We start from the raw sequence: 27,209 nt of genomic DNA on the forward strand, positions 1-27,209 counted from the left end.
CAATCACAACATAGCAATTGATACAATACCCACAACATAAACATCAATTAACATACAATTCTATATAGAATTCACAGAGGTGTTCATCAATTATTCAACTTCTATCAAAATTATCCTAAAACCCAACTCTGACATATGATCAAATTGACTCAAACAATATCCCTAATCATGCCCTATCATTCATAACACGATAAGAGATGGTAATTGGAAGAGTCCCCCCTTATCTTAGCCAAATTCTTGATTTCGGTCTCGTTCTCTTCTGTTCCTCTTTACGTTCCTCAGCTCTTCTCTTCAACTTCTCCTTTTTCACGTTCTGACTCTTTTCCCTTATTTCCTTTACTTTATGAAAACATAAAATAATTAGTAATGGGCTTACTCACTTAGCACCCCCACACTACTAAACTTATCATCCGGCCCAATGGCACTTAATCCATAATTCTCCAATAAATCCCAATTTAAAATACTGATATTAATTAATTAATTTAAAAAAATTCAATTAAATTAATAAATCAGAATTTATGGGGTGTTACACCTATGACCTACAGTCAACTCCTGCCACATCTGGTACAAAGCTCATTGGTGATTCCCAAGTCTCTTAAGCCACCAAAGTCATTCTCTCCTGAGTATGACCCCAATGTGCAATGCGAATATCATGTTGGATCAGTAGGGCACTCGACTGAGAATTGCAACGCTTTTAAAGCCAAAGTTCAACAGTTGATTGACAGGAAGTACTTAACCTTTCAAGAAGGAAAATTGTTGATAAATGGTCACCCCTTACTTTGACAAATGCAAAAATGGCAAGCAGCATCTCTTAAAAGTCAAGGAAGCTCGTCCTTAAGATCATTAGGCTTTGTTATTTTCCATTTGAAATTTTGTTATTGCTAAGTTTTATTTGTTTCTTAAAGTTGTACTCTTTGATTAATAATTTTAATAAAATGAGCATGCATGTTTTTGAAGCCAATTCATTCGTATTCACTCTTTCTAAAAAATGGAACAAAAAAATCAATCCATTTGATCCTTTTTCTATTTCTCACATTTAACAAACTTCGAGGGAGAATGATGTAATTAAAATTAACTGAATTTTGCTAACGTATGCTTTCAATGTAAAACCGAGCTGATGATGTAAGGCATTATTTCAAATCCTAAACAGTGGAGAAATAAGGAAGTTAACCCGTAGTCAATCCCCTCGAGCCAGGAGTTGGAGTCTGTTCTATTTTCTGAAATAAATAAGAACAACCTTAATTTTAACCAGGGGCAGGGTAGATTTCAATTAATTCAATGGTGCATTCTATTCTCATGAGAATTGGTCAATTAAAGCAAAGGTTCAACCACATTTGTTTCCTCACATCCAAGATCAATGAAGCTTACAATAGTCAAAGTGGCAGTCACATTATTCAAAATCCAAAAAGCAAAATTTCAAAAGAACAATTTCAAGAAAAGAAATCCCGCTAAGTCAAAAATAAAACTTAGGCAAAAAAAATCAGGGAATCCCGATGGACCGCAAAATTCAAAAGAATTGGTTCATGCAAAAATAAGGGATTAAAAACAAGGAAATTGGAGAATAATCTCGTGACTGCCATCTCAAGAATCATCTATGCTTCTCATCTACGCTTGAACCTTATCTACACTCCTCGTCAATGTGACTACAAAAATTCTCTTGCAAATTGAATGCATTCATTGGATTAAACGAATTTTAGGATTGGAGAAAATCAAGGAGAATTGGGTGGGTTTATATAAAATTTGAGCCTTATACCATTTGTTTCTTAAACCACGAACCATGGTGTAATACGGTGAACTGACTTTTTATATTTAAGCAAGCAATGTTGCGGTGAGCAAGAGTCGCCACCGACTTTTATTTTATCCAATATATAGAAAGGCTAAAAGAACAGAAAAAAACCTTTTTCAAAGAAGATTGAGTTTGGGGGGTAATTTATACAAAGGGAAGGTTTAAGGCACCCTTTGCATCCATGGTTTTCCATGGGCTCTTAATTGCTTAGCTCATTTGTTTTCAAAAGTTTAGAAATGTATAGAAAAAAAGCATTTTAATAAGGACTTTTAGCTTGTAAATAAGCGTAGCCTTTTTGAAGGTTTTTGATAAAAGGGTAAAATTGAATTTAAACTAGAGCAAGCAATTACCCTAAATTTATAAAAAAAAGTTCTTTTAGCCTTTCACGGCTATCCATACCATAAGAGGGTAGGAAGTCCTTGTATTGGAGGTTGAAGGGTCGTCGAAGTTATCGTTCGCCATAAGACTGTCCCTGCCATGAAGAGGGCAGGTAGTCTAAGGGAAGGATAAATAGTCATTTTAGGCAACCAATGAGGACACCTCAGCAATCGAAAGGGACCATCATATCATATCATAGGCAACCTCGAGGGACGAGATCATATAACCTGAGGCAACATCGAAGGGACTTATGATCTTCAGTAATGATAATGAACTGAGGGCAACATTTGTTGAGGCATCCTCGTATCCGAGGGACTTGACTATTCTGTAATAAACAAGGCAACAAGGCAGCAAATAACAAGGCAACAGGCAACAAGAGGGGTTACCATTAAAGGTGTGTGGGTGCACAATCACGTGGTTCAATTCAGTGGTATTTATCTTATAAATTAGTTATTCTAATTCGGTTCAGGGTTGCACTCCCTAGAATTACTAACCACGCAATAATAATACAGAGAATAAAGCAGCAAAATTAAACCCTAATTACTATTACAACCTCGGAGCAGTTACATAATAAGGCAAAAAAAGAGCTTGTGGGCAAACCACAAGAAAAGAAATAATTAAATAGACGATGAGTTTAGGGTTACCACAAGGTTTGAGCTTTAATCAATCTGGTTAACCCTGAAAATTTGGCACGAAGAAGAGAAATGTTAGTGTATTACAGATTCATTGACTATTGATACAAGCCCTATTTTAACCCAAAAGGCAAAATAAAAAATAAAATGATGTTAAATAAACCTTAAAAGGTTAATGAAATCGAAAGTTCGATTAAATAGATACACCAAAACAAAACCTAATAATTATAGGGTTAAACCTAATATTTTAATTAATTAAACGTATAAACAAATAAAATTAAAATTAAAGGATTATAAAGAAAATTGAGTTTTCGATTAAATTAAATAAATACTTATATGAAATTATTATGATAAAAATAATGTTTAAATGAAATAAATTAAAAAAGAAATAAATAACAATGTATATGGAAATAAAAATAAATAAAAAAAAGAAAGGGACTTAGCTCTGTGATCTGATGTGGATGATCCTGAGAGTGTATGATGCACCTGCAGCCTTAGATGCGTTGGATCAAGCACCCTGGAGATCTGATGGCGTCAGGGATGGAAGTGCATCGTGCGTGAGCGAATGAGAAGCACCGGATCATCAACCAAGGAACGTCAAAAAATAAATCAAAACAAATGCAGGGAGCGAGACTCGATCCCACGACCCTACACTCGGTGACTGCACAAAACTTCACTCTCCACTAGGCCATTTATAATTCGCTGTTAACATGACACGCACCCAACAATATATATGAAAAAAAGATTTAAACTGAATGAAGTGCGCGTCTGGTTCTTCTTCTTCGTTGATTTTGTTTTTAAAACGCAGAGCCTTTAGCCACGGTTTCATGTCGTGGTCGTAGGTCTCATCCTTCAAATCCTGCAAATCAAAACCAAATAACGCAAACAAATGACATAGATCAAGTATAAACTATCTCACGAACCCATTAGGATCACTAGTTTCGGCCAATTTTGTCTATAACCATAATTCCCAATTCAGAACTCAAAAACCCTAGCCATGGCACAACCTTCAATCTACCACTAAATATCAATTAAATGGTACAGGAAGCTTCTAAACATTATCATGATGCAAAATATGTATTCACATGTTATTTATGAGGAGTATATGAGCAGAATTGAATTGAGACAAAGAAAACGCAAACCGTGAGTTTTTTGTTAGAACAAGATTTGTTCTGATCAATATTCTTAGTTTTGATGATAACAAGGATATGAATTTTGGATGAGATAATGTGGTACTCTAATGCACTGCAATTTCCCTTTCAGGAAATATATAAAGAGTATGCACAAATCAGCGCTCAGAAGCTTTGAATCAGAAGGTTCAGCATGCAACATCAGAACATGGTCTGGCAAGACATCAGAAGATGGTCAAAGCAGAATCAGAACATGGGTCTATGGAAGCATCAGAAGAACTTGAGTTCAGAAGCAGAAGCACTGAAGTTCTCATGGTATCACGCTCAGAAGCTCTTCAAGGTCAGAAGACAAGAAGATGCTCTGCACCAAGCTGTTTGAATCTGATGATATTCAAACGTTGTATACACAAACATCAGATCAGAAGCAAGTACAAGATGGTAGGCTACGCTGACTGACAAAAGGAACGTTAGAAGCTATTAAAGGCAACGTCAGTAGACACAGCGTAAACAAGGCTCGAGGTAGTTGACAAAAGAGTGAAACATTAAATGCAATGCTGTACGGAATACGCAAAGCATTAAATGCTCCCAACGGTCATCTTCTCAAGTGCCTATAAATATGAAGTTCTGATGAGAAGCAAGGTTACCGATTCTGACGAATTCTGTGAATACAAACTTGCTGAAACGCTGTTCAAATCAAAGCTCACAAACTTCATCTTCATCAAAGCTCACTACATTGCTGTTGTAATATATTAGTGAGATTAAGCTTAAACTTTAAGAGAAATATCACTGTTGTGATTATAGCTTTTCAGAAGCATTGTAATACTCTTAGAATTTGATTACATTAATTTGTAAGTAACTAGAGTGATCAAGTGTGATCAGGATACTCTAGGAAATCTTAGCTTGTGTCTAAGCAGTTGTAACTAGAGTGATCACGTGGTGGTCAGGATACTCTAGAAAGTCTTAGCTTGTGTCTAAGCAATTGTTCCTAGAGTGATCAGGTTGTGATCAGGATACTCTAGAAGACTTAGTCGCGGACTAAGTGGAAAACCATTGTAATCTGTTGAGATTAGTGGATTAAATCCTCATGTGAGGTAAATCACTCCAAGGGGGTGGACTGGAGTAGTTAAGTTAACAACGAACCAGGATAAAAATAACTGTGCAATTTGTTTTTATCGTTCAAGTTTTTAGACTACACTTATTCAACCCCCCCCCCCCCCCCCCCCTTTCTAAGTGTTTTTCTATCCTTCAATTGGCATCAGAGCGCCGGTTCTAAGGTGCAAGCACTTAACCGTGTTTAGAAAAGATTCAGGAAGAGAAAAACGCTTCAGTAAAAGATAGCTGGTGAAATTCCAACAAACCCACCTGCATCTACATCTGGCTCTGCTGAGCAATACAATGGTAACAATGGTTATACTAGACCACCAGTATTTGACGGTGAAAACTTTGAATACTGGAAAGATAAACTGGAAAGTTATTTCCTTGGTCTAGATGGTGAACTATGGGATCTTCTGATGGATGGTTACAAACATCCAGTAAAAGCTACAGGCGTAAGGCTTACCAGACAAGAAATGGATGATGATCAAAAGAAGCTTTTCAAGAATCATCATAAATGTAGAACCGTTTTGCTGAATGCTATCTCTCATGCTGAGTATGAGAAGATATCTAACAGGGAAACTGCCTATGATATATATGAGTCATTGAAAATGACCCATGAGGGAAATGCTTAAGTCAAGGAGACTAAAGCTCTTGCTCTAATCCAGAAATATGAAGCCTTCAAGATGGAGGATGATGAAGATATTGAGAAGATGTTCTCAAGATTTCAAACGCTAACGGCTGGATTGAGAGTTCTGGATAAAGGCTACACCAAGGCTGATCATGTAAAGAAGATCATCAGAAGCTTGCCCAGAAGATGGGGTCCAATGGTGACTGCATTCAAGATTGTAAAGAATCTGAATGAGGTTTCTTTGGAAGAGCTAATCAGTGCCTTGAGAAGCCATGAGATAGAGCTGGATGCAAATGAGCCTCAGAAGAAAGGTAAGTCTATTGCATTAAAATCTAATATTAAAAAATGCACTAACGCTTTTCAGGCTAAAGAAGAAGATTCTGAAGAATCAGAATCAGAAGAAGAAGATGAATTGTCCATGATCTCCAGAAGGGTAAACCAACTCTGGAAGAGCAAGCAAAGGAAGTTCATAGGCTTCAGAAGTTCAAAGAGATTTGAACGAGGAGAATCTTCTGGTGACAGAAGATCTGACAAGAAGAAGGCTGTCTGCTATGAGTGCAATGAGCCTGGACACTTCAAGAATGAATGTCCAAAACTTCTGAAGGAGAATCCCAAGAAGAAGTTTCATAAGAAGAAAGGTCTTATGGCAACATGGGATGATTCTGAATCAGAATCAGAATCAGACTCTGAAGGAGAGCAAGCCAACTTCGCGCTGATGGCTACAGAAGATGGTGGATCAGAATCTACATCAGAATCAGATTCTGAAGAGGTATTTTCTGAACTATCTAGAGAAGAGTTAGTTTCCAGTTTAACAGAACTTCTGGAACTCAAGGCTCATCTTAGTATCAAATACAAAAAGCTGAAGAAGCAATTTGAATTTGAAACTAAGAAGCTGGAAGTGGAAAACTCTGAACTAAAGGAAAAAGTTTTAAATCTATCCAAAGATAGTGGATCTCCTTCTGAAACAGAAAAATCCATTCCAAGTCTCAATCATATTCTGAAAGAATATGACTCGAGCTTCAGAAAGTTCTTATCTAGAAGTATTGGCAGAAGTCATCTTGCTTCTATGATATATGGAGTTTCTGGAAACAGAAGGTTTGGCTTTGGCTATGAGGGTGATACCTCACATAAATTTGAACCTATTGGTGATCTGAAGATCACATACAAGCCATTGTATGATCAGTTCAAATATGGCCATGCACATGATATTAGGCTCACTTCACATGCACAGAGTTTTAACACTGTTCACACCAAGAAGCATGTGACACATCCTAAGAAATATCATGCTGACAAACCTAAAGAATATCATGTTGTTCCTCCTGTTAAATATTATGCTAAACCCAAGTTCAATCAGAACTTGAGGAGAACTAACAAGAAAGGACCCAAGAAATTGTGGGTACCTAAGGAGAAGATAATTTCTGTTGCAAATATCCTTGGCTGCAAAGAGGACAAAAAGCAAAATGTCATGGTACTTGGACTCTGGGTGCTCGCGACACATGACGGGAAGAAGGTCTACATTCCAAGACCTGGTGCTTAAACCAGGTGGAGAAGTCAAGTTTGGAGGAGATCAGAAGGGCAAAATCATTGGCTCTGGAACCATAAGTCTTGGTAACTCTCCTTCCATAACTAATGTACTTCTTGTAGAAGGATTAACGCATAACTTATTGTCCATAAGTCAATTAAGTGACAATGGTTATGATATAATCTTCAATCAAAAGTCTTGCAAGGCTGTAAGTCAGAAGGATGGCTCAATCCTATTTACAGGCAAGAGAAAGAACAACATTTATAAGATTGATCTTTCAGATCTTGAGAAGCAGAAGGTGACATGCCTTATGTTTGTTTCTGAAGAGCAATGGGTCTGGCACAGAAGATTAGGACATGCTAGTTTGAGAAAGATTTCTCAGATTAACAAACTAAATTTGGTCAGAGGACTCCCAAATCTGAAATACAAATCAGATGCTCTTTGTGAAGCATGTCAGAAGGGCAAGTTCTCCAAACCTGCATTCAAGTCTAAGAATGTTATGTCTACCTCAAGGCCGTTAGAACTCTTGCACATTGATCTGTTTGGCCCAGTCAAAATAGCATCTGTCAGAGGGAAGAAATATGGATTAGTCATCGTTGATGATTATAGCCGCTGGACATGGGTAAAGTTCTTAAAACACAAGGATGAGTCTCATTCAGTGTTCTTTGAATTCTGCACTCAGATCCAATCTGAGAAGGAGTGCAAGATCATTAAGGTCAGAAGTGATCATGGTGGCGAATTTGAGAATAGATTCTTTGAGGAGTTCTTCAAAGAAAATGGTATTGCCTATGATTTCTCTTTTCCTAGAACTCCACAACAAAATGGAGTTGTAGAGCGAAAGAATAGGACTCTACAAGAAACGGCCAGAACCATGATCAATGAAACCAATATGGCTAAGCATTTCTGGGCAGAAGCAATAAACACTGCATGTTACATTCAGAATAGAATCTCTATAAGACCTATTCTAAATAAGACTCCTTATGAATTGTGGAAGAACAGAAAGCCCAACATTTCATATTTCCATCCTTTTGGATGTGTATGTTTTATTCTGAATACTAAAGATCATCTTGGTAAGTTTGATTCTAAAGCACAAAAGTGTTTCCTTCTTGGATATTCTGAACGCTCTAAAGGCTATAGAGTATACAATACTGAAACATTGGTTGTAGAAGAATCAATCAATATCAGGTTTGATGATAAGCTTGGTCTTGAAAAACCAAAGCAGTTTGAGAATTTTGTAGATATAGATATTGTCATATCAGAAGCTGTAGAACCAAGAAGCAAAGCCCCAAGAGCTGATAGTCTCAGAAGCAATGGATCAGAAGATCGAGTTGCTGCATCTTTAGAGAATCTCAGGATTTCTGAAGAGCCAATAGTCAGAAGATCATCCAGACTTGCATCAGCTCATTCAGAATATGTGATCCTTGGGAAGAAAGATGATCCTATCAGAACAAGATCCTTTCTAAAGAATGACTATCAGAAGTAGTGATCAGAATCAGAAGTTGTACAGTCTTTTCAGAACAACACAGCTGTCATCTATGAGTATCTGAAAATGAACGCGTGTATGTACGGTCAGTACAAGCGTGCAGTTGAAAAGACGCCGACATAGGTAACTGTGTTAAATCATTTCATTTACCACGTTCTCTCTCCTAATGTCATTTCTCATTGAATACATAATGATGTCTTTTTCTTGCAATCAATTTCTTTCAAAAAATTTCTTCTCTCTTTTTTTTTTTAATTTCTTTTTTCAAATCGTTTAAATAACCCGCTTCATCTTCATTTCTTCTTTTTCTCTCTCTCTCTCTTTCTTTTGTGTATCTCTTTCGTTGCATTCGTTTTCAAACCCTAGTTTCTGATTTGATATCAAAGCATAATCATCATGAACTCATCTTCAAGTTCATCAAACCCAGCTGAAAGTCTCACTTCTACACAGATTCTTCTACGCAAATATGGGTATGCTCCTTTGAAGACATGCATGATTCCCATGGACGAACTGGAAGATCTTTGTGAATCTGCTGTGGACTTCGACAACCTTAGAGCAAATGGTTTTCTGTGTGATGTCAGAATATTGGAGCAAGGATGGTCGAAATATCTTGATAGATTGGTTGGACCAATTTATCCTGAACTTGTGAAGGACTTCTGGGTACATGCAACGGTTACCCCAACTACTATAATTTCCTTTGTGCTAGGGCATGAAGTGGTTATTACTGAAAAGCTCATCAGGAAGCTGTACAATCTGAATGATGAAGAAGGTTGGTCCGGCTTTCGACCTGGAACGGTTAACTGGAATCAAGTTGAAAATCAAATCTCTCTTGCCTTCGGAGCTGATTCTCATAAGACGGGCACTTTGAGGCCGTTTTATCAAGTATGGGCTGAGATTATTCTGGGTTCTCTTCACCACAGAAAGAAGATGTTTTCTCCCTCCGCCTACATCAGTCCGGATCACAAGTACACTCTCTTCTGCATTGGCAGAAAGATAGAACTCAACATCTCTCACATTTTATTTGAAAATTTGAAGACTTCTATAGTTGAATCAAGAGAAGATGAAAGGGCGAAGTACCCTTATATTCCTAGAAAGACTATTCCTTTCGGAAGAATGATTTCAGACATTCTGATTGAAAGCAAATTGCTGGACTCTATCAGAACACTTGATGCGTCTCATTTTCTTGGAGTAGTTCAGGGTCCCATCTTCAATGGTGTGGATTTGTTCAGACTAGAGCTCATCCAGAATGTATCTTCTGTGTGCACAAGCTTTCCTGACATTCTGTCAAGAAGAGTTGCTGTTGAAGGTTTTGTCTCTTAGTTTCATAAAGAACTTCATCAGGTTGTCAAGCTTTACCTGGAAGATTGTGTTAGGAAGCAATCAGATATTGATCCTGCTTGGATCCGTGGCAGAGTACTTCTGTCCAAAGCTGATCTTCTGAAGAAGGATCAGAAGGAACAACAGGCAAGGCTAAAAGGAAAGGCCCGAGAAGATGAGGCTAAGAAAGCCAAGAAGCTGAGGGTCACCTATGATCCTGACAAGGTGTACTCTCCTGAATACAGGGATAAAAGGATCAGAGACTCTTTTCACACCACCAGATCTACATATGCTTCTTCTGTATCCGTCACCAGGCATGTTTTTACTCCACCTTCTTCTGTTCCTAAACCTTCTACCCAATCACCTCCTTCTGAACCAAAAATCAACTTCACTATACCAAATCCTTCTCCATCATCTCTTTCCACTCCCATTCTAAACCCCACACCTCTAAGTATTCTTCCCCCAACTCCTTCTGATAAATCTTTCTCACCAATCCCCTTCATAAATACTCCATCCTCTTCACAACCTATATTTTCTGATACTCCATCCACATCAATCATTCCCTCAGATGTTCCTTCTTCCTCATCCACCGCAACTCCACCTTCTTTATCCCATCCCTTACCTATCAGAAAATCCAAACCCTACTGCCTTCTCTACCCTGACTACAAATTCACCTTCAATCCACCTGAACCTGAACCCTATTCCTACCTGGAACTGTTCAGACATGAGGTGATTAGCAGTTTAGATCTTCTGAAGGATGCCTTCCTAAATGGTCTGGATGATGTTTCTACAAGAAATCTCTGGAGAAGCTTTCGCTAGGATTTTCAAGTAGGAGCAATGGGAGTACAGAAGAGACTAGTGGTTGCTGCCCCTGGTTACCCTGGTTACCTTCTGGAGGGTGATAATGGTATATACTACCATCCTCTCAGAAATTGTGTTGCTGCTGAGGAGAAGCAGTTTGTGGATGAAATGGAGGAAGCAAGACTTGCTGCTGCAATGGAAGCTAACATTTCCAGGGAAATTGTGGTCTGGAGACATCAATATCCTGTTCTGCTCAGAGACTTCAAGACTCTCTTTGACTTTCTGAGGGAAAACCCTTCTAAGAAAGACCCAAGCTTGGTCATTCCAGAAGTTATTGACCCACCAGAAGTTGAAGGTCCTTCTGCCCCTAGGAATCTAGCTGCCATTCTTCAGGCACTTGAGATGGAGATTCTGAGATTCCGGCTGCAGAATATGAAGATGCTTCTATGCAAGAAGCAAATGTAGAAGATCATGTTGCTGAAACAATTCCTGTTGAGGAAAACCCTGCAAATGATCTAACAATGGAAGTTACAGATCACAATGCCATCCCTGTGGATAGAAGCTGTGAAGCTTCTTCTGATGAACCTTCCCGTCTTGCAAGGACTCTGGAAGTTATTCAGAAGAACCAGGATGAGCAAAGCTCAGTCAATGCTGAGTTTAGAGCTTTCATGGAGAGGCAGAATGAGCACAACAATGGGGTTCAAGATATGCTGGCCAAGATCTTGTCGAAGCTAGGGTCATCTTAGATTGAGTCTTAGTTGTTTTGTTTTTTTCTGTTTTTTGCTTTACTGCATCTGTTTTGTGCATCTTCTCTTGCTTATCCTCTTGTACTTCTGTACTTCTGTCTTCTTGAGCCTAAATGAAAATTATCTTTTTCTTCCATCTGTTTCCTTTTGTTTTTCATCTGAATCTTTTATGTTTTTGATGTTATGACAAAAAGGGGGAGAAAATGTGATAAATGATCTTATTAATATTATCAGTTACCGGGTAAAAAGGCCCCACATTTGCTAACAGAACTTGCAAAGTTCTATGGTTTCTGAGTGTTGACTTGCAGGAATTGAAGATCTTCTTCAAAGCTCAACATGAGAAGCAAAATCATGAGGCGAAGCAATTCTAAAGAATCAAGCTCTTGGATTCTTAAAGCAAGCTGAGTGCTATGAAGCTTCAGAATCAGAAGCAAGAAGGAAGAATGTTCAAATATTCTGATGATAGAATATGCTCTGAAACATTATGTTTATTTGTTCTGATACATATTATGTGGCTCTGATACATATTATGTGTTCTGACTCATTCATGCTGACTTTTGTCGTTTAGCGTTGTTCTGTAACATTTCAGGATGTAGAGATGCTCTGATGATGCTCTGGTACATTCAACAATGTTCTGATACAATCTAGCATGAAGTGATGTAAGAAGAAATTCAAGCTCTGAAGCTGTCCTGATGGAAGCAAGAATCAGAAGCTGTGAATGTTCTGAAGATCAAAGAAATTCAAGTTCTGAAGCTGTCCGATGGAAGCAAGAATCAGAAGCTGTGAATGTTCTGAAGATCTAAAGAAATTCAAAGTTTTGAAGCTGTCCTATGGAAGCAAGAATCAGAAGTCATGAATGTTCTGAAGATCAAGCATATGTGAACGTCTCTACTGAAATACTCAGGGAAGTCTTTTATTATTAAAATTCTTCTAGTATTTACTTCAGGGGGAGATTATCTATCTCAGGGGGAGATTATAAATCTCAGGGGGAGACATATTCACATGCTTATGCTTTAGATGTGTAATTGTCTTTAGCCGTCTGCTCTTTCTGATCGCAAATTCATATCATTTATATATGTTTTTGTCATCATCAAAAAGGGGGAGATTGTTAGAACAAGATTTGTTCTGATCAATATTCTTAGTTTTGATGATAACAAGGATATGAATTTTGGATGAGATAATGTGGTACTCTAATACACTGCAATTTCCCTTTCAGGAAATATATAAAGAGTATGCACAAATCAGCGCTCAGAAGCTTTGACTCAGAAGGTTCAGCATGCAACATCAGAACATGGTCTGGCAAGACATCAGAAGATGGTCAAAGCAGAATCAGAACATGGGTCATGGAAGCATCAGAAGAACTTGAGTTCAGAAGCAGAAGCACTGAAGTTCTCATGGTATCACGCTCAGAAGCTCTTCAAGGTCAGAAGATAAGAAGATGTTCTGCACCAAGCTGTTTGACTCTGATGATATTCAAACGTTGTATACACAAACATCAGATCAGAAGCAAGTACAAGATGGCAGGCTACGCTGACTGACAAAAGGAACGTTAGAAGCTATTAAAGGCAACGTCAGTAGACACAGCGTAAACAAGGCTCGAGGTAGTTGAGAAAAGAGTGAAACACTAAATGCAATGCTGTACGAAATACGCAAAGCATTAAATGCTCCCAACGGTCATCTTCTCAAGTGCCTATAAATATGAAGTTCTGATGAGAAGCAAGGTTACCGATTCTGACGAATTCTGTGAATACAAACTTGCTGAAACGCTGTTCAAATCAAAGCTCACAAACTTCATCTTCATCAAAGCTCACTACATTGTTGTTGTAATATATTAGTGAGATTAAGCTTAAACTTTAAGAGAAATATCACTGTTGTGATTATAGCTTTTCAGAAGCATTGTAATACTCTTAGAATTTGATTACATTAATTTGTAAGTAACTAGAGTGATCAAGTGTGATCAGGATACTCTAGGAAGTCTTAGCTTGTGTCTAAGCAGTTGTAACTAGAGTGATCACGTGGTGGTCAGGATACTCTAGAAAGTCTTAGCTTGTGTCTAAGCAATTGTTCCTAGAGTGATCAGGTTGTGATCAGGATACTCTAGAAGACTTAGTCGCGGACTAAGTGGAAAACCATTGTAATCTGTTGAGATTAGTGGATTAAATCCTCAGGTGAGGTAAATCACTCCAAGGGGGTGGACTGGAGTAGTTTAGTTAACAACGAACCAGGATAAAAATAACTGTGCAATTTGTTTTTATCGTTCAAGTTTTTAGACTACACTTATTCAACCCCCCCCCCTTTCTAAGTGTTTTTCTATCCTTCATTTTTTGTGGTGATTCCGGACGTTTCGATCAATGGAGGTGATATGGTTAGCCTCTGAAAGCCACGAGGAAGCGTTTTGGATGCGTGAGAGAGCTTGAATTGGCCTCAAACTCCTTCTGCCACCTCTCATTAATTTCACGGTTTTTTGGATTTTGAACAGGGTTTCTTCTGCTGCAAATTCGTCCTTCATCATCAGGGTTTGTTTTGCTTATATGGTAGAAGGAATTAGGTTACAAATTTTGGGCCAAATCCACTTGATTCTTGGAGTGCAAGTTTGAATAATTTTGATTCTTGAATCTTTCTAATTATGGCCAAATTTTGACCCAATTGTTCCAAATAAGATATGCACGAAATTTGATTGGTTTTTTGGTGTGAATGGTGATTGGATTTGATTCCCATATGTTTCCAAATCAAATATTTGATTTTCTATAATTTATATGAATTATTTATCACTTTTAATTGACTAATAATTCATAAAAAATCAAATAAAAATCCAAAATTCGTGGCAATCATGTTTGGGGCCTTGGATACCTTGGGGATCAAGCTTGGGCCAAAAAAGATTGGGTCCCTTTGCAAAAAGATTCATTTTGGAGCCTTTTATTTCACATTTTCCTTCTTAAAATTGTCCCACTTTGACAAGGCATATCTACCTCAATTTTTAAGATATGGAGGAGTTCTAAGACTTTTTGGAAACCTCAAAATGTCTTCTACAATCCACTTTGGAAGCGTTTTTCCATTTGGAGATTTTATCTTAATGATATAGGCTTTGACAAAAAACTGCTTTTGGTTGACTTTCAAAAAAGACCTGTAATATTTTGATCCATATCTCTCAAATGAAGCATTTTTAGACTTGGTATGTGAGAGACAAAGTTGTAGAGAATTCAATTTCCTTCAAATTGAGCTTTGGATGGGAAATTTCTGATGTTCCATGTGAAAGTTATGGCTGGTCAAAGTTCAGTTGACTTTAGGTCAAAAAACCCTAATTTGGAAACTTTAGGTTTTGTTGATTTCTGAACTTTCCTTGATGAATCATGATCAATCCTTGTTCAAATGATGAATTATACTTCAAAATAAGGATGTTGACCAAAAATCAGGAATTTTGCCTGTGCTTTGACCACAGTTGACTTTTAGGTCGAACTAACTGAAGCATGGCTATTTTGAAAACGTACTGTCACCAAAAGGTATCCTGACTCCTTAAGGTTTGCCATAGATGCTGAGTTGATATCACGTCTTTACAAATATCACGCTTTTACATCTCCTATTTTAATTTTTTTTCAAAAACTCAAGACAGACATATGCATTGCATCTCATGAATTCAATATTAAACATATTCTGCTACATAATTTCAAATGTTAGCATCCGGAAAAATTTACACAGGGTACGACTAATGGCTATAAGTCATCCCGACAGACAAAACCACTTTAGCAACAATATCTCTTACCACTGACTCAGTTGATTAAAAGTCAATGAAAAGGGGCACGACATACTTTGTCCAATCAATTCGGGGCAATCAGGTCAAGATTCAAATAATCTCTCCAGAGTCCCTATTAGCTGGGGCAAAGCTATGCAAGGCATGTTTGACACTTCGACCAACATGCATTGGTGTATCCCAATCAACACAAGCCCAGGAATGGCAGTTACTATAATCACTGGGGGCAACGTTCAAGGCATCTACGCCTTCCCACAGCGCCAGTTTCACAGGAGCATATCCCCACAGAGTATTCCTTAAGAAGCTATCTTTGAATAATCTCCATAAAGGTTGGTACTCACAGTTGAGCTGAGTCAAATGGAACATCAGAGATTCTATCCATCTCTCTTATCTCCGGCCAGGATACGTCAAGATCAATCTTTTAAATCACTTCCATCCCCAAAAAGAAGTCAAAGATCTCCAATTAAATATCCTCGAGCATGAAGCGAGAGTTCCTACTAGAATGGGAAGACTTGTACTCTGTATTCTCGGCAACAGCCAGGGATTTATTTTCCCCGCCAGACGCTACTACCATTTTCTGTCGTTGTTCACAACATTTCGCATTCATACATCATGTACCTCAAGGCATATGCATAACACTCTCATCCATTACAATACATGCATCACGACATTGCATAAAACTAATGTTGCTTTTTCAGTCTAATTTTACATATTAAATGAACATTATCTTCTAGATATAGTGCAGAGATAATCAAGTCAACAATTTAATGCTGACACTCATTCAAGACAGAGATTTAGTTCTGATACTTAATTTTAGATGTCTTCCAGATATAGTTCAGAGATAATCTAGACAGAGATTTAGTTCTGATACTTAATTTTGGATATCTTCCAGAGATAGTTCAGAGATAATCAAGACTGAGATTTAGTTCTGATACTTAATTTTGGATATCTTCCAGAGATAGTTCAGAAATAATCAAAACAGAGATTTAGTTCTGATACTTAATTTTGCATATCTTCCAAAGATTGTTCAGAGATGATCAAGACAAGAGATTTAGTTCTGATACTTAATTTTGGATATCTTCCAGATATAGTTTAGAGATAATCAATGATTTAGTTTTGATACTTAGTTCCGGGTATTCTCTAGAGATAGTTCAGAGATAATCAAGAGACCTTCAGATCCAATTCAGTTACTACGAACGGTGCTGACACGATCAACATTCAAAGATCTAATTCTATCATCACGAACGGTGTATACACGATCATCTTTCCAAGATCTAATTCAATTACTACGAACGGTGCTGACACGATCGACATTCAAAGATCTAATTCTATCATCACGAATGGTGCAGACACAGTCATTCTTCAAAGATCTAATTCGGTCTCCACGAACGGTGCTGACACAATCAATATCCAAAAATAGATGGCATCTACAAGCCCACCTCCAACAAACACTTTTCAATACATCGAGCTCAGATACAGTCTAATGTACGACTTATAATTACTTTCATATTATCAAATCCAGATGGCATCTTTAAGCTCATCCCAGATAACTTTCAGTCAACATCCGGATGGCATCTTTAAGCCCATCTCCGGCAAAAGTCCCTCCCTCAGCAAGGGCAAATTTCTAGGTATCCTAGTGTTCAATCCTCTTCTACCTTCAGATTCCGACAGGCACACACGCCAATCTACAACCTCAGGTCTAAGAATTGAACAGGGGCAGCTGTCATTCCCCAAAATTTGCCCATAATATTTTGGCTCACATGACTTTCAACTGCTCAAGACTATGCAAGAATTGGGCACACTTAACCCTCTCCTAAGCAATCAACCCACAACTAGAGTTTTGCTGCTCTCAAAGTAAAATCAGGTTCTGACACCTCAAATGGACTTCATAGCCTCTAATATGCCTCAAAGGTTCCTCATACTAAGTTTCAAGCCTTGAATCACGGGATTGCCCATTCAAATGCTCAAACAGTCAACAGTCGATCTAGTTTGACTTAAAAGTCAACTATGGTCAACATACAGTCAAAATTCTTGATTTTTTTTGTCAACATCAACATTTTGAAGTAAAATTCATCATTTTATCAATGGTTGATCATGATTCATCAAGGAAAGATCAGAAAGACACAAAATTCCAAGTTACTAAATTAGGGTTTCTAGGAGAAAGTCAACCCAACTTTGACTGACCATATCTCCCACATGGTTCATCAGAAATTCCCCAAACTAAAGCTCATTCTTAAGGAAAATCAATTCTCTACAACTTTGATGTTGGGCCCAAGACCAAGAAATGCACCACTTGAGAGATATGAGCCAAAACATTACAGGTCCTCCTAGAAGCTTACAAAAAGCTGTTTTTTGTCAAAGTCAATATCATCAAGATAAAATCCTCAAATTCAAAAAAGGTTCCCAAGTGGCTTGTAGAGGACATCTTGGGCTTTCCAAAATGTCCTAGATCATCTCCATATAATAAATATTTAATGAGTTATGGCTTGCACAAGTTGGTCGATTTTTGAGAATTGCATAAAACTCTAATCGGTGAATTTGACATTTTTGAGTAATGGGCCTATGATATTGCACTTCCCACGTTATTTTGAGATTGGTAAAGGCCCACTGGTCATATATTATTTATTTCATGATTTTATTTTATTTATCTTTGACTTTATTCATTAAAATTCAAAATAAATCAAATAAAATCACAAATAAATGAAATAAAATTATATGATTCAATCATCAAATATTCAATCAGTCCAAATTGATTCTTAAGTCAAAAATATATGGAAAATAGTTTGAAAATAGATTTAATCAAAAATAGAAACTTTTGGCTCAAAAAAAATCAAATCATATTTTCTCATTTAAAACTTGATTTTTTCTCCAAATTTGTAACCCTAAATTCATCCTCTATATAAACTCAACATACTCAGCATCAAAGGCACGAAAATCCTACTCTCAAACCCTAAACAAGCTTTCCAAAATTTCAAAGCATTAAGGTATATCAAAAAACAATGTTGCAGCCAGTCTGAGCCATTTACACTCTATCTATCAGCTTGTAAGGATTTCCAGGAGTCCATTCACCTCTTGGAATAAGGTAGGACACGCCCAGAATGCGTTCATCATCTTCGTCGGAGGTAAGTGTCTTCAAAAACTCGAAGCCATGTATATACGTCTTGTTAATGTTTTTTGTGTGCATGGTTACATTCAGGGAGTCCATTAGAACAAGTTTGGCTTGTTACGTGCGAAGTTACACGTAGGAATCCGAGGATGCCATTGTTAGGGCATCAAGAACACTTACTTTCGTTCTTGCAGTTACAAGCCTTATCATGGAAAACTAACCACGCCATCGAACTCGCAGCGTCCGATTTAGTGTATCTAGGTTGCCTTGGCTGTGTCTTTGTGTTAATTGCAGGTCTGACGAGAAATAGACTGTCGGAAAAGAAGAAGAGGCCCGTCGTCGGCGGTGGTTGAAGATTACAGGGGATGGTCAATGCTCACGTGGCATGCTGGCGCGTTCTGAGTGGATGGTCAATGCGTCAGGTTCCTCTCTCCTCTTGCGATTAGTTCCAAGCATGACATGGGGGCCCACGTTGACTTTGTTTTTGAATTTTATCATTTATCGTGTAACTCCTTATTTATTGTTTGATTCACGTTTGTTAATCAGCGAACAACTCAGCGTAATTGGCAAGGGCAAGCAGGCACGATACACAATGAACGTGGGTTCGATCCCAGCGTTCTGCGTGTATTTTGATTAATTTGTTTGCTACCTTTTGTTCACAGATCCTGTGTGTGTATACTACAAACACCCATGGTGCGCCCTCATATATCAGCGGCTGGATCCTTCTGTGACATTAATCCAAGGGCCACGAGAACGCAGCCTCACCATTGGCATTCAACGGACGACCACACGGGATCCTAGCGACCCCCTTTTTTGGCAAGTTGTTGTTGTTTTTTTTTCTATTTCCCTTCTTCTCTTTTTATTTTTTCTTCTTATTGTTTCTTTATTATTTTTTTTACTAACTAATTAATAATTAATTAGTAATTTAGATTAATTAGGTTAATGAATTAGAAATTAGGGTCAATTTCATAATTAATTTTGATTGTCATTTTCTTGATTATTTTAATTAAATCAATTTAGTAGTTAACTTAGTAATTAAGTAATTAATTTGATTAAAATTAAGTAATTAATTTAGGATTAAAATTAGGTAACTAATTTAGGTTAATTAGAATTAGTTTAATAATTAAATCAATTTAGATTTCCATCTAATCTCTTCAACCCTGTTTTTTCCAAATCGATTCTCTTCTCATCTCGAAATTCAATGAATGTCGCGTGTCTGTTTTTTACTATTCAACTGTTATTTAAATTCTAGAAAATATGTATAGGTCGCAAAAGGGTCTTTTTGTAATAGTAAATTAGGATTTAATTTCTGCCTTTACTTTCCGCATCTACCCAACAGGTTTTTATTGTAATCCCCCTAATCCCCGAAGCCTTGTAATAGCTTAGGATTTATCTTTCCGTATTTACTTACCGCACATTATAACGTCCATTAACTGCGTGGTTAGTAAAATAGGGAGTGACAAGACAATTAATCGAATTTAGCTCACCTAATGCAAAGATAAATATCTGAATCTAACTCACATGATTGATGCACCCACACACATCTAGGGTAACTCCTCTTCGTTGCCTTTCGAATAATAGTCAAGTCCCTTCGAGCGTAGGGATACCTTAGAAAATGCTGCCTTTGATTCAAATCATCGTAGTCCCTCCGATAAAAGATCATAGTCCCTTCGAGTTACCTACGGTTAAACATGATTTTGTCCCTCGATGTTGCCTCAATTAATGATGATCGTCCCTTCGAGTGCTAAGGTATCTTTACTGGTTGCCTACAAATGACTATTCACATCCTTTTCTAAGACTTCCTGCCTTTCTTATGGTATGGATAGACTTATGGAAAACGATGACCCTCGATGACCCGATCACATCCAATGAAAAGACTACCTACCCTCCTTATGGTATGGATAGCCCTTTCAAACAAAAGACTTAAAGAACAAGAAAGACAAACTTAGGGTAGGTGGCTCTTAACTGCTTGCTCACATTCAAATCAAACTTTCAAATGCTTTTCACACCTCTTTTCGAAACAATTTCCAAAAGGCTACACTTATTTACAAGTTAAAGTCCTTATTTAAAATATTTTCTATACACACACTACACATTTCAAACAATTCAAACAAGTGAGCTAAGCAATTAAGAGCCCATGGATAACCATGGATACAAAGGGTGATTACACCTTCCCTTTGTATAACCTACCCCCCGAACTTAATCTCTTTCAAAGGTCTTTCCTGTTCTTTTTGCCTTAACTAATTGGATAAAATAAAATTCGGTGGCGACTCTTGCTATCCGCAACATTTTAAAAGTCAGTTCTCCCACTGTGTTACAGTATCAAATGAGAACTTTAGCTATAATGAGAACTGAGAACTTTTAATAATAACCATACGATTTAAAATCAATGCTCAGATATGCATTTATGTGATATGTATTTAAACCAGAATCTATCTATTAATTATTGTCTCTTAAAATATGGATAACCATGGATACAAAGGGTGTTAATACCTTCCCCTACCCCTACCCCCAAACTCAAAATCTTTTAAAAGGTCTTTCCTGTTCTTTTTGCCTTTCCTAAAATTGGATAAAATAAAAGTCGGTGGCGACTCTTGCTAACCGCAACATGTTTTGCAAAATACAAAACAATAAGTCAGTTCTTCCATCGTGTTACAACCACGTTATTCAATAACTTCCAACTTCAACTTATAAATTAGAATCAACTTAGAAACATCTCTCATTCAACTTTAGATATATGTCAACTTAGAATACAACAACTTAAATAATAACGACTATCCTCCCGAGTGCTACGTATCAGAGCCAGACCCTCTTGACTTGTCATAAAGCAACATAAATACTTCATAAAATTACTTCGAACATCCACAGTTATTCTTAAGCACCCGCCCATTTCCCATGGTAGGGAAAATATCAGCAGAAAGAGTGAGATATCTTACAATATAAAGGAATGCATGATAAATAATATAGGAGATATAGATCATACATAATTTCACCACTTTTCATCACATAACATCTCACAACAATTTTCAACACAAATAACTTATCAATATAATACAACTTTCAAAACGGCAGCTATGTCATTGATCAATTAGGACAAGATATTCAAATTCACAATTATAATATCATCACGTTGCAACAAACATCTCATCATCTCAACAATCCAAACACAATTCAAATGCAATTCAAATGTGACTCAACTTATGCAAATGCATGTTGTACCATTTGGAGTAAAAATCCCAACTCAAACATTGCCACTTGGGCCATCGTCGTTTCCATTTTCAGGCTAATAGTCGTTGCCATCTTTCAGGCTAATAGTCGTTGCTATCTTTCAGGCTAATAGTCGTTGCCATCTTTCAGACTAATAGTCGTTGTCATTTTCAGGCTAAAAGACACTTATGCAATGGATGCAAAACAATGATGCATATCCACAAAACATAAATCTATAACACATCACAACATCGTCTAAACATCATCATCTCAATGCCAAGGTTCTATGGCAATAACCATATCATTACTATCATAGTAATACATCGCGTCTCAATCACGTCGTTATGTCGTATCATCATACCACATCAATTCACTTCACAATACATCACAATACAACTTATCAACATTGACCATAGGGTCTACAACAACAACAATAAATTCCACATACTAGCAACAACGACAACAATTCCATCATACTAATAACAACATCCACTAATTCATCATTTATTAACAACAACATCAACACATTCATCACATTAACAACAAACATCACATTATACGAATCAAGTAACATCATAACACGTTATATTCAACTTCATAATGAAAACATATTTATTGTTAATTCATCGCAAGACAACATTATTAACTCATCCCTATCAAGACGTACAAATAATTGCATATAGTATACAACATCGTTATCAATTTATGCATATCAACACATACAAAAGTATAGGTCATATTTAATAATTCTTATAATGTCTCTCAATCCATTCTTATAAGATAGGAATCTATTTTAGCTTGTCATAGGTTCAAACGGTACTTAAAAAGGAGCTACAGATCAAAAGATACGTCATTTGAAAGTTCCAACATGTTTTGCACAGCAAGGTTCGCTTAGCAGACCAGTTTTACACAACAGGGTTCGCTTAGTGGCTAAAAACAGTAACTTTCAGTTTTCGCAACTCTGCTTAGCGAGCTCGCGAATTTTTCAAAATGTTCCCAGCATCCGATTAGCGAGCCAAGGCCGCTTAGCAGACGTGCGATTATGCTGAAAAATAGCAGAACAGACAGACCTGCACAATCCACTTCCACCACACCAAACCCTTCTCCAACAGCAATTAGAAGCATATAACAATACCAGCTAACATCATTCATCAACAATTATCATTCAAAACATGATTTCAATCACAGTTTCATGAAAATCTATCACAAACCCTAACCATTCCAAAATTATGAACTTGAAAGATTAGAGACCATACATAATCACAACATCGTTCACTCATATAAACCTCTAACAATTCATCAAGTGCTCAGCAACCATTCATCAATTTCAACATTCATCAACATCATCAACATTGCAATTCTCTATATATTCATGGATTTCAATTATGAAGCCTAATCTCTACCATACACATCATCATGCCAACCCTTAGAGAGTAAGAACCCCACCATTACCTTAGCAAAAGCTTCATCTTCTCCAATGGAGTTCTCTCCCTTTATGCCCTAGCTTTCCTTTCTTCTTTCTCTACTTTTTCTTCTTTCACCAAAATGATTTATGAGACTAAATCTCTAAAACCCTAACCTTTACTATCTCACTTCTCACTAATGGGCTTAATCCATAATCCATCTATTGTGTCATATTTCTACCACCTAGGCCTAATACTAATAACTTCATTATATCAAATAAATCACAAACACACTATAAATAATTAAATAGTCACATAACATAAACAAATATTATTCCCAATAATATTCCACAACTACAATCGATCCATAACTTAAATAATACCAACTGGAAATTGTATTTCTCTAACTAATCCGACCATAACTTAACTGCTCAAATCAACACATTAATCCAATCACGCCTTTAGAATAATACCGAAAAATCCCGACTTCAACTAATTCCAACGAATAAATCATTGATCAATTTAATTAAATAATTAATTAAATTCGGGGCGTTACATCACGCCCTAAAAATTAGGATTCTTCGTGAGAAATGATGGATTGACATAGGAAATTGTTGTGCAAAAAGTGGTCATGATGACGCGTGACGTAATTTTGAGAAAACGTGTAGTCGAAAATACAAGAAAGAATATGTCCAAGTTCTCCAACGACACAGTTTCGTCAAAATTGGCATTTTGGGGGTAATTTGTTGACAAGCAATTTTCAACTAAGTAAATGGGACCAAGTGGAGAGAGAGTATCTTTTATCTGAAGGCCCATTAATTACCCTATATGAGACAAGTGGGGGTTGTCGATGGAATTGATGAAACAATTCCCAAGGAGCTAGTCAACTAAGATGCCAACTTGGGAATTTGGCTCGACTGTCGACAGCCATTGATAAAACGAAGGCAAGAGAAGTTTCCAACCTATGAGTCATAAAGCAGAACGTGGGGGAAGTTTAGGAAAAGTTTCACACGAAATCCCAACGTGGGATGCTAGTAACCGTCAACGGTTACCTTTATGTATTGTCTAGATAAGCAAGTTGATGTATTCATTTTAGAGGGGGAAATTTATTACATTCAAAACATTACGCTCAAAGTATCTGCATCCAAGAGAGAAACGAGTTCACTGTTTAAAATGTATGTTTGCTTCCGACATTTTAATTCAAAGCAATTTCCAGTCTTTGCAATTTAAAGCTTTCGTTTTGTTTATTTACCTTTTCTTTGCAATTGTCTTGTTCTTTTGCACTACTTTATATCATTCGGTCTTGGTCACCAAGTTCACATTAAACTCAACACTAAGTCTAAGATTATTGTAGCCGATACTGCAAGTAACCTTTAATAAGAGGCTAGAGATTGTTCGTGATAAACAAAATGGTGGTTGTTGTAGAAGAGTGATGTTCATTGTTGCTTTTTCTCCATTTGGGAAAAAGAATGGTTGTTTCGAGTGTGTTTGTATGGATAAGGAAATTGGTGATGCATTGTTGTTGGTCGTTTTGCTGAGTCAGTAATACCATATTGGCAACAATTAATGTTTTTTCAAGAAAAACTAACGGAAGGGACGATAATGCTAACGGAACTATTTTTTTTGTTTATCACCACCAGTTTAGTCCGGTTCGGGGGTCAGTTCTGGCATCAAGTGGTTTCAGCCCCCTTCCGATCGCAATTGTGAGGGATGGAACCGTAGTTCTCCTTACCAAGTTAGGATCAATCATCACTAGACCAACTAACGATTGGCCTAACGGAACTAATTTAAAAAATCAAAGTACACCAATTTTTAGTTAACGAATTAAAGCAAAATATTAAATTAAGTCAAGCGACTTAATCACTCATTATACCTAATTCTTTTCCGACGGGTGTGCTAGGAATCCATATGGTGGCTTTAACAATTCCCTATTAATTTTACTATTAAACTTTCGATGAATAAAAGAAAAGCCAAGTTTCATTTTCCTTTGTATATATACACCTTCACTCTATGCACTTTACGTATTAAAAACAAACCCACAAGAGTTGGATACTCACGCTTCTTCTTCTTTTTTTTCACCGATATTTTCCAATCACACTTTTTTTAAACTTTTCTTCTTCCTGGCATCACCCTTCGGGTGATGATAGCTTTCTATACCCGTGAACCACAAAGCCAAATATCTTCACCAACACTTGCTTTCCCTCACTATAGATATTTCAGATACCGTCGCTTAAAGTACTAAACACCACGCATCAATCTTTTTAAATTTTACATCTTTACCCTTCTCTGTAATCTCCATGCCAAACACCAAAAACCAACGTAATGCTCCGGTGGAAACTCACCGGCGAGGCAAATTAACAGATAAATCATTGTCTTTTCACGGCCACACTTCACTCTCGGCGGCCACGTTGGCCACTGCACAAATTCGCCGACCAAAAACGATGCCGGAACTCGTATTATACAGGAAGCGTGCAGCAACGATGACGACGCCGGACATTTTCCCGAGACAGCCGTCGAAGTTGCTGCTGAAGGTTACCATGATGGGGAGTCTTGGTCCTGTACAAGTGTTGATAACACCAGAATCAACCGTTGGAGATTTGATCGCGGCGGCGGTGTGCATATACGTTAAAGAAGGTCGCCGTCCAATCTTGCCGTCGAAGGAAGCTTCCTGCTTCAATCTCCATTACTCCCAGTTCAGCTTAGAAAGTAAGTCATGTCATAGTTTATACAGACGCCAATGAAAAAATAGGTGTCTGTGTCGAACACCTGCATCATATCTTGTGTCTGTGTCGAACATCTGCGTCAATATTTATAATTTAATTTAATTTTATTCTTCTTTTTAAATTGTTACATATGTTGATATTGTTTTAGTGGTGTTTGTGCTTCATAAATTATTAAAATAAAAATAAAAAACGTTAATAAATAATTTTAGATTTGTTTTATTTGTGTAGGTTTGGATAGGAATGAGAAGCTGAGGGAAATTGGATCAAGAAATTTCTATATGTGTCCTAAGAAATTTGGAGAGGGTGAGAATAACGGTGGTGACGGTAGCGTAACGGCGTCGTTTGGTTCATGTTCAAGAGAAGCGGAAAAAGCGAGCAAAGGTTTTGGTTTGTTAAGGTGTATGGATTTCTTGCTGTAAAAATGGTTGGTTCAGAATGAATCACCACTTGTACATGTTGTTTCCAATAATTTGTTTTTATTATTATTTTTTGTCTTTGAAATAAAACTGTGAATGAATTATGAATGGTTTGGCCGGTTACTTGTAAAATAGGTCGGCTATGCTAGTTGTAGTAGATTTGTAGAGTGGAAATGGCAAAGTAGCGTCAATGTCTTGAATTGTTTTTTCTTCCTCTTTATATATTTTCTTTCTTTTGCGTAGTTGTTTCATACTTTTCTTCAATGACAAGTAAGTTAGTTTTGGAAGTCTAGGATACATATACATCATTGATGTGGTATTTTCTGATGTGGTATTTTCCATGTTGAGGACTATTATTAATTATTGGTATACTTGATAAAGATGATCTGATTTTTGTGTGTGAATATAGAGGGCCTAGGCCCAATATATAGAATTACATATGAACATGCCTCGTAGAAGAGTATTTTCAAAATCTTCTAGCATTATGTACCTAACTTGGACAATTATCATACACAACTAATCTCCGTTCCTAAGATTTTTTATTTTCTCTGCACAAAGATTAACTTCTTTGTTTGTTTATATGTTTTAGGGTTAATAGTACTTCATCCCCCTGTAATGTTAGCGAATTTTGCTTTCCCCCCTCCCTACCTGTTGGCAACGGTTTTTTCGAAAAAACCGTTGCCAAAACCTGCCTTTGGCAACAGTAGGGGGGTAAACCAAAACACGCTCATATTACAGGGGGCTAAACTACTATTAACCCTATGTTTTATTCACAATTCTCCAAAGGTGCTACCTAATTGACGAATTCTTCTAATCAGGTTTAGTCCTTGATTAATAAGACATTTATTAATAGTTTCCATCACAAGTTTATTATCAACTTGAACAAGTAGGAATAATAATAGGCAGGGTCGGATGCGGGTTTCACATTACTCAAACTCACACCCGAAATTATCACCCGAATTCAAACTCAAATTCAAAGGCTATTCGGGTAGCAAAATAACACACACACTCACACCTGTTGGATTCAGGTTTTTTCATCTAAACTCGCAGCAAAACACATAAAATACAACAACAACATTGACATTTTCCAT

The 27,209-nt window shown here is 37.0% G+C and overlaps 1 protein-coding gene across 1 annotated transcript; it reads left to right on the top strand.

Moving 5' to 3' along the window:
* The first annotated feature begins 24,992 nt into the window (after positions 1–24,992).
* On the top strand, positions 24,993–26,356 carry LOC131606881 (uncharacterized protein At4g22758-like). Its single transcript, XM_058878975.1, has 2 exons — positions 24,993–25,685; positions 25,931–26,356. Exons 1-2 carry the CDS (start codon positions 25,277–25,279, stop codon positions 26,119–26,121), a joined length of 600 nt encoding a protein of 199 aa, XP_058734958.1. The 5' UTR covers positions 24,993–25,276; the 3' UTR covers positions 26,122–26,356.
* Positions 26,357–27,209: the final 853 nt, after the last annotated feature.

Source organism: Vicia villosa, linkage group LG5 (assembly GCF_029867415.1).
Source record: "Vicia villosa cultivar HV-30 ecotype Madison, WI linkage group LG5, Vvil1.0, whole genome shotgun sequence".
NCBI classification, from domain to species: Eukaryota; Viridiplantae; Streptophyta; class Magnoliopsida; order Fabales; family Fabaceae; genus Vicia; species Vicia villosa.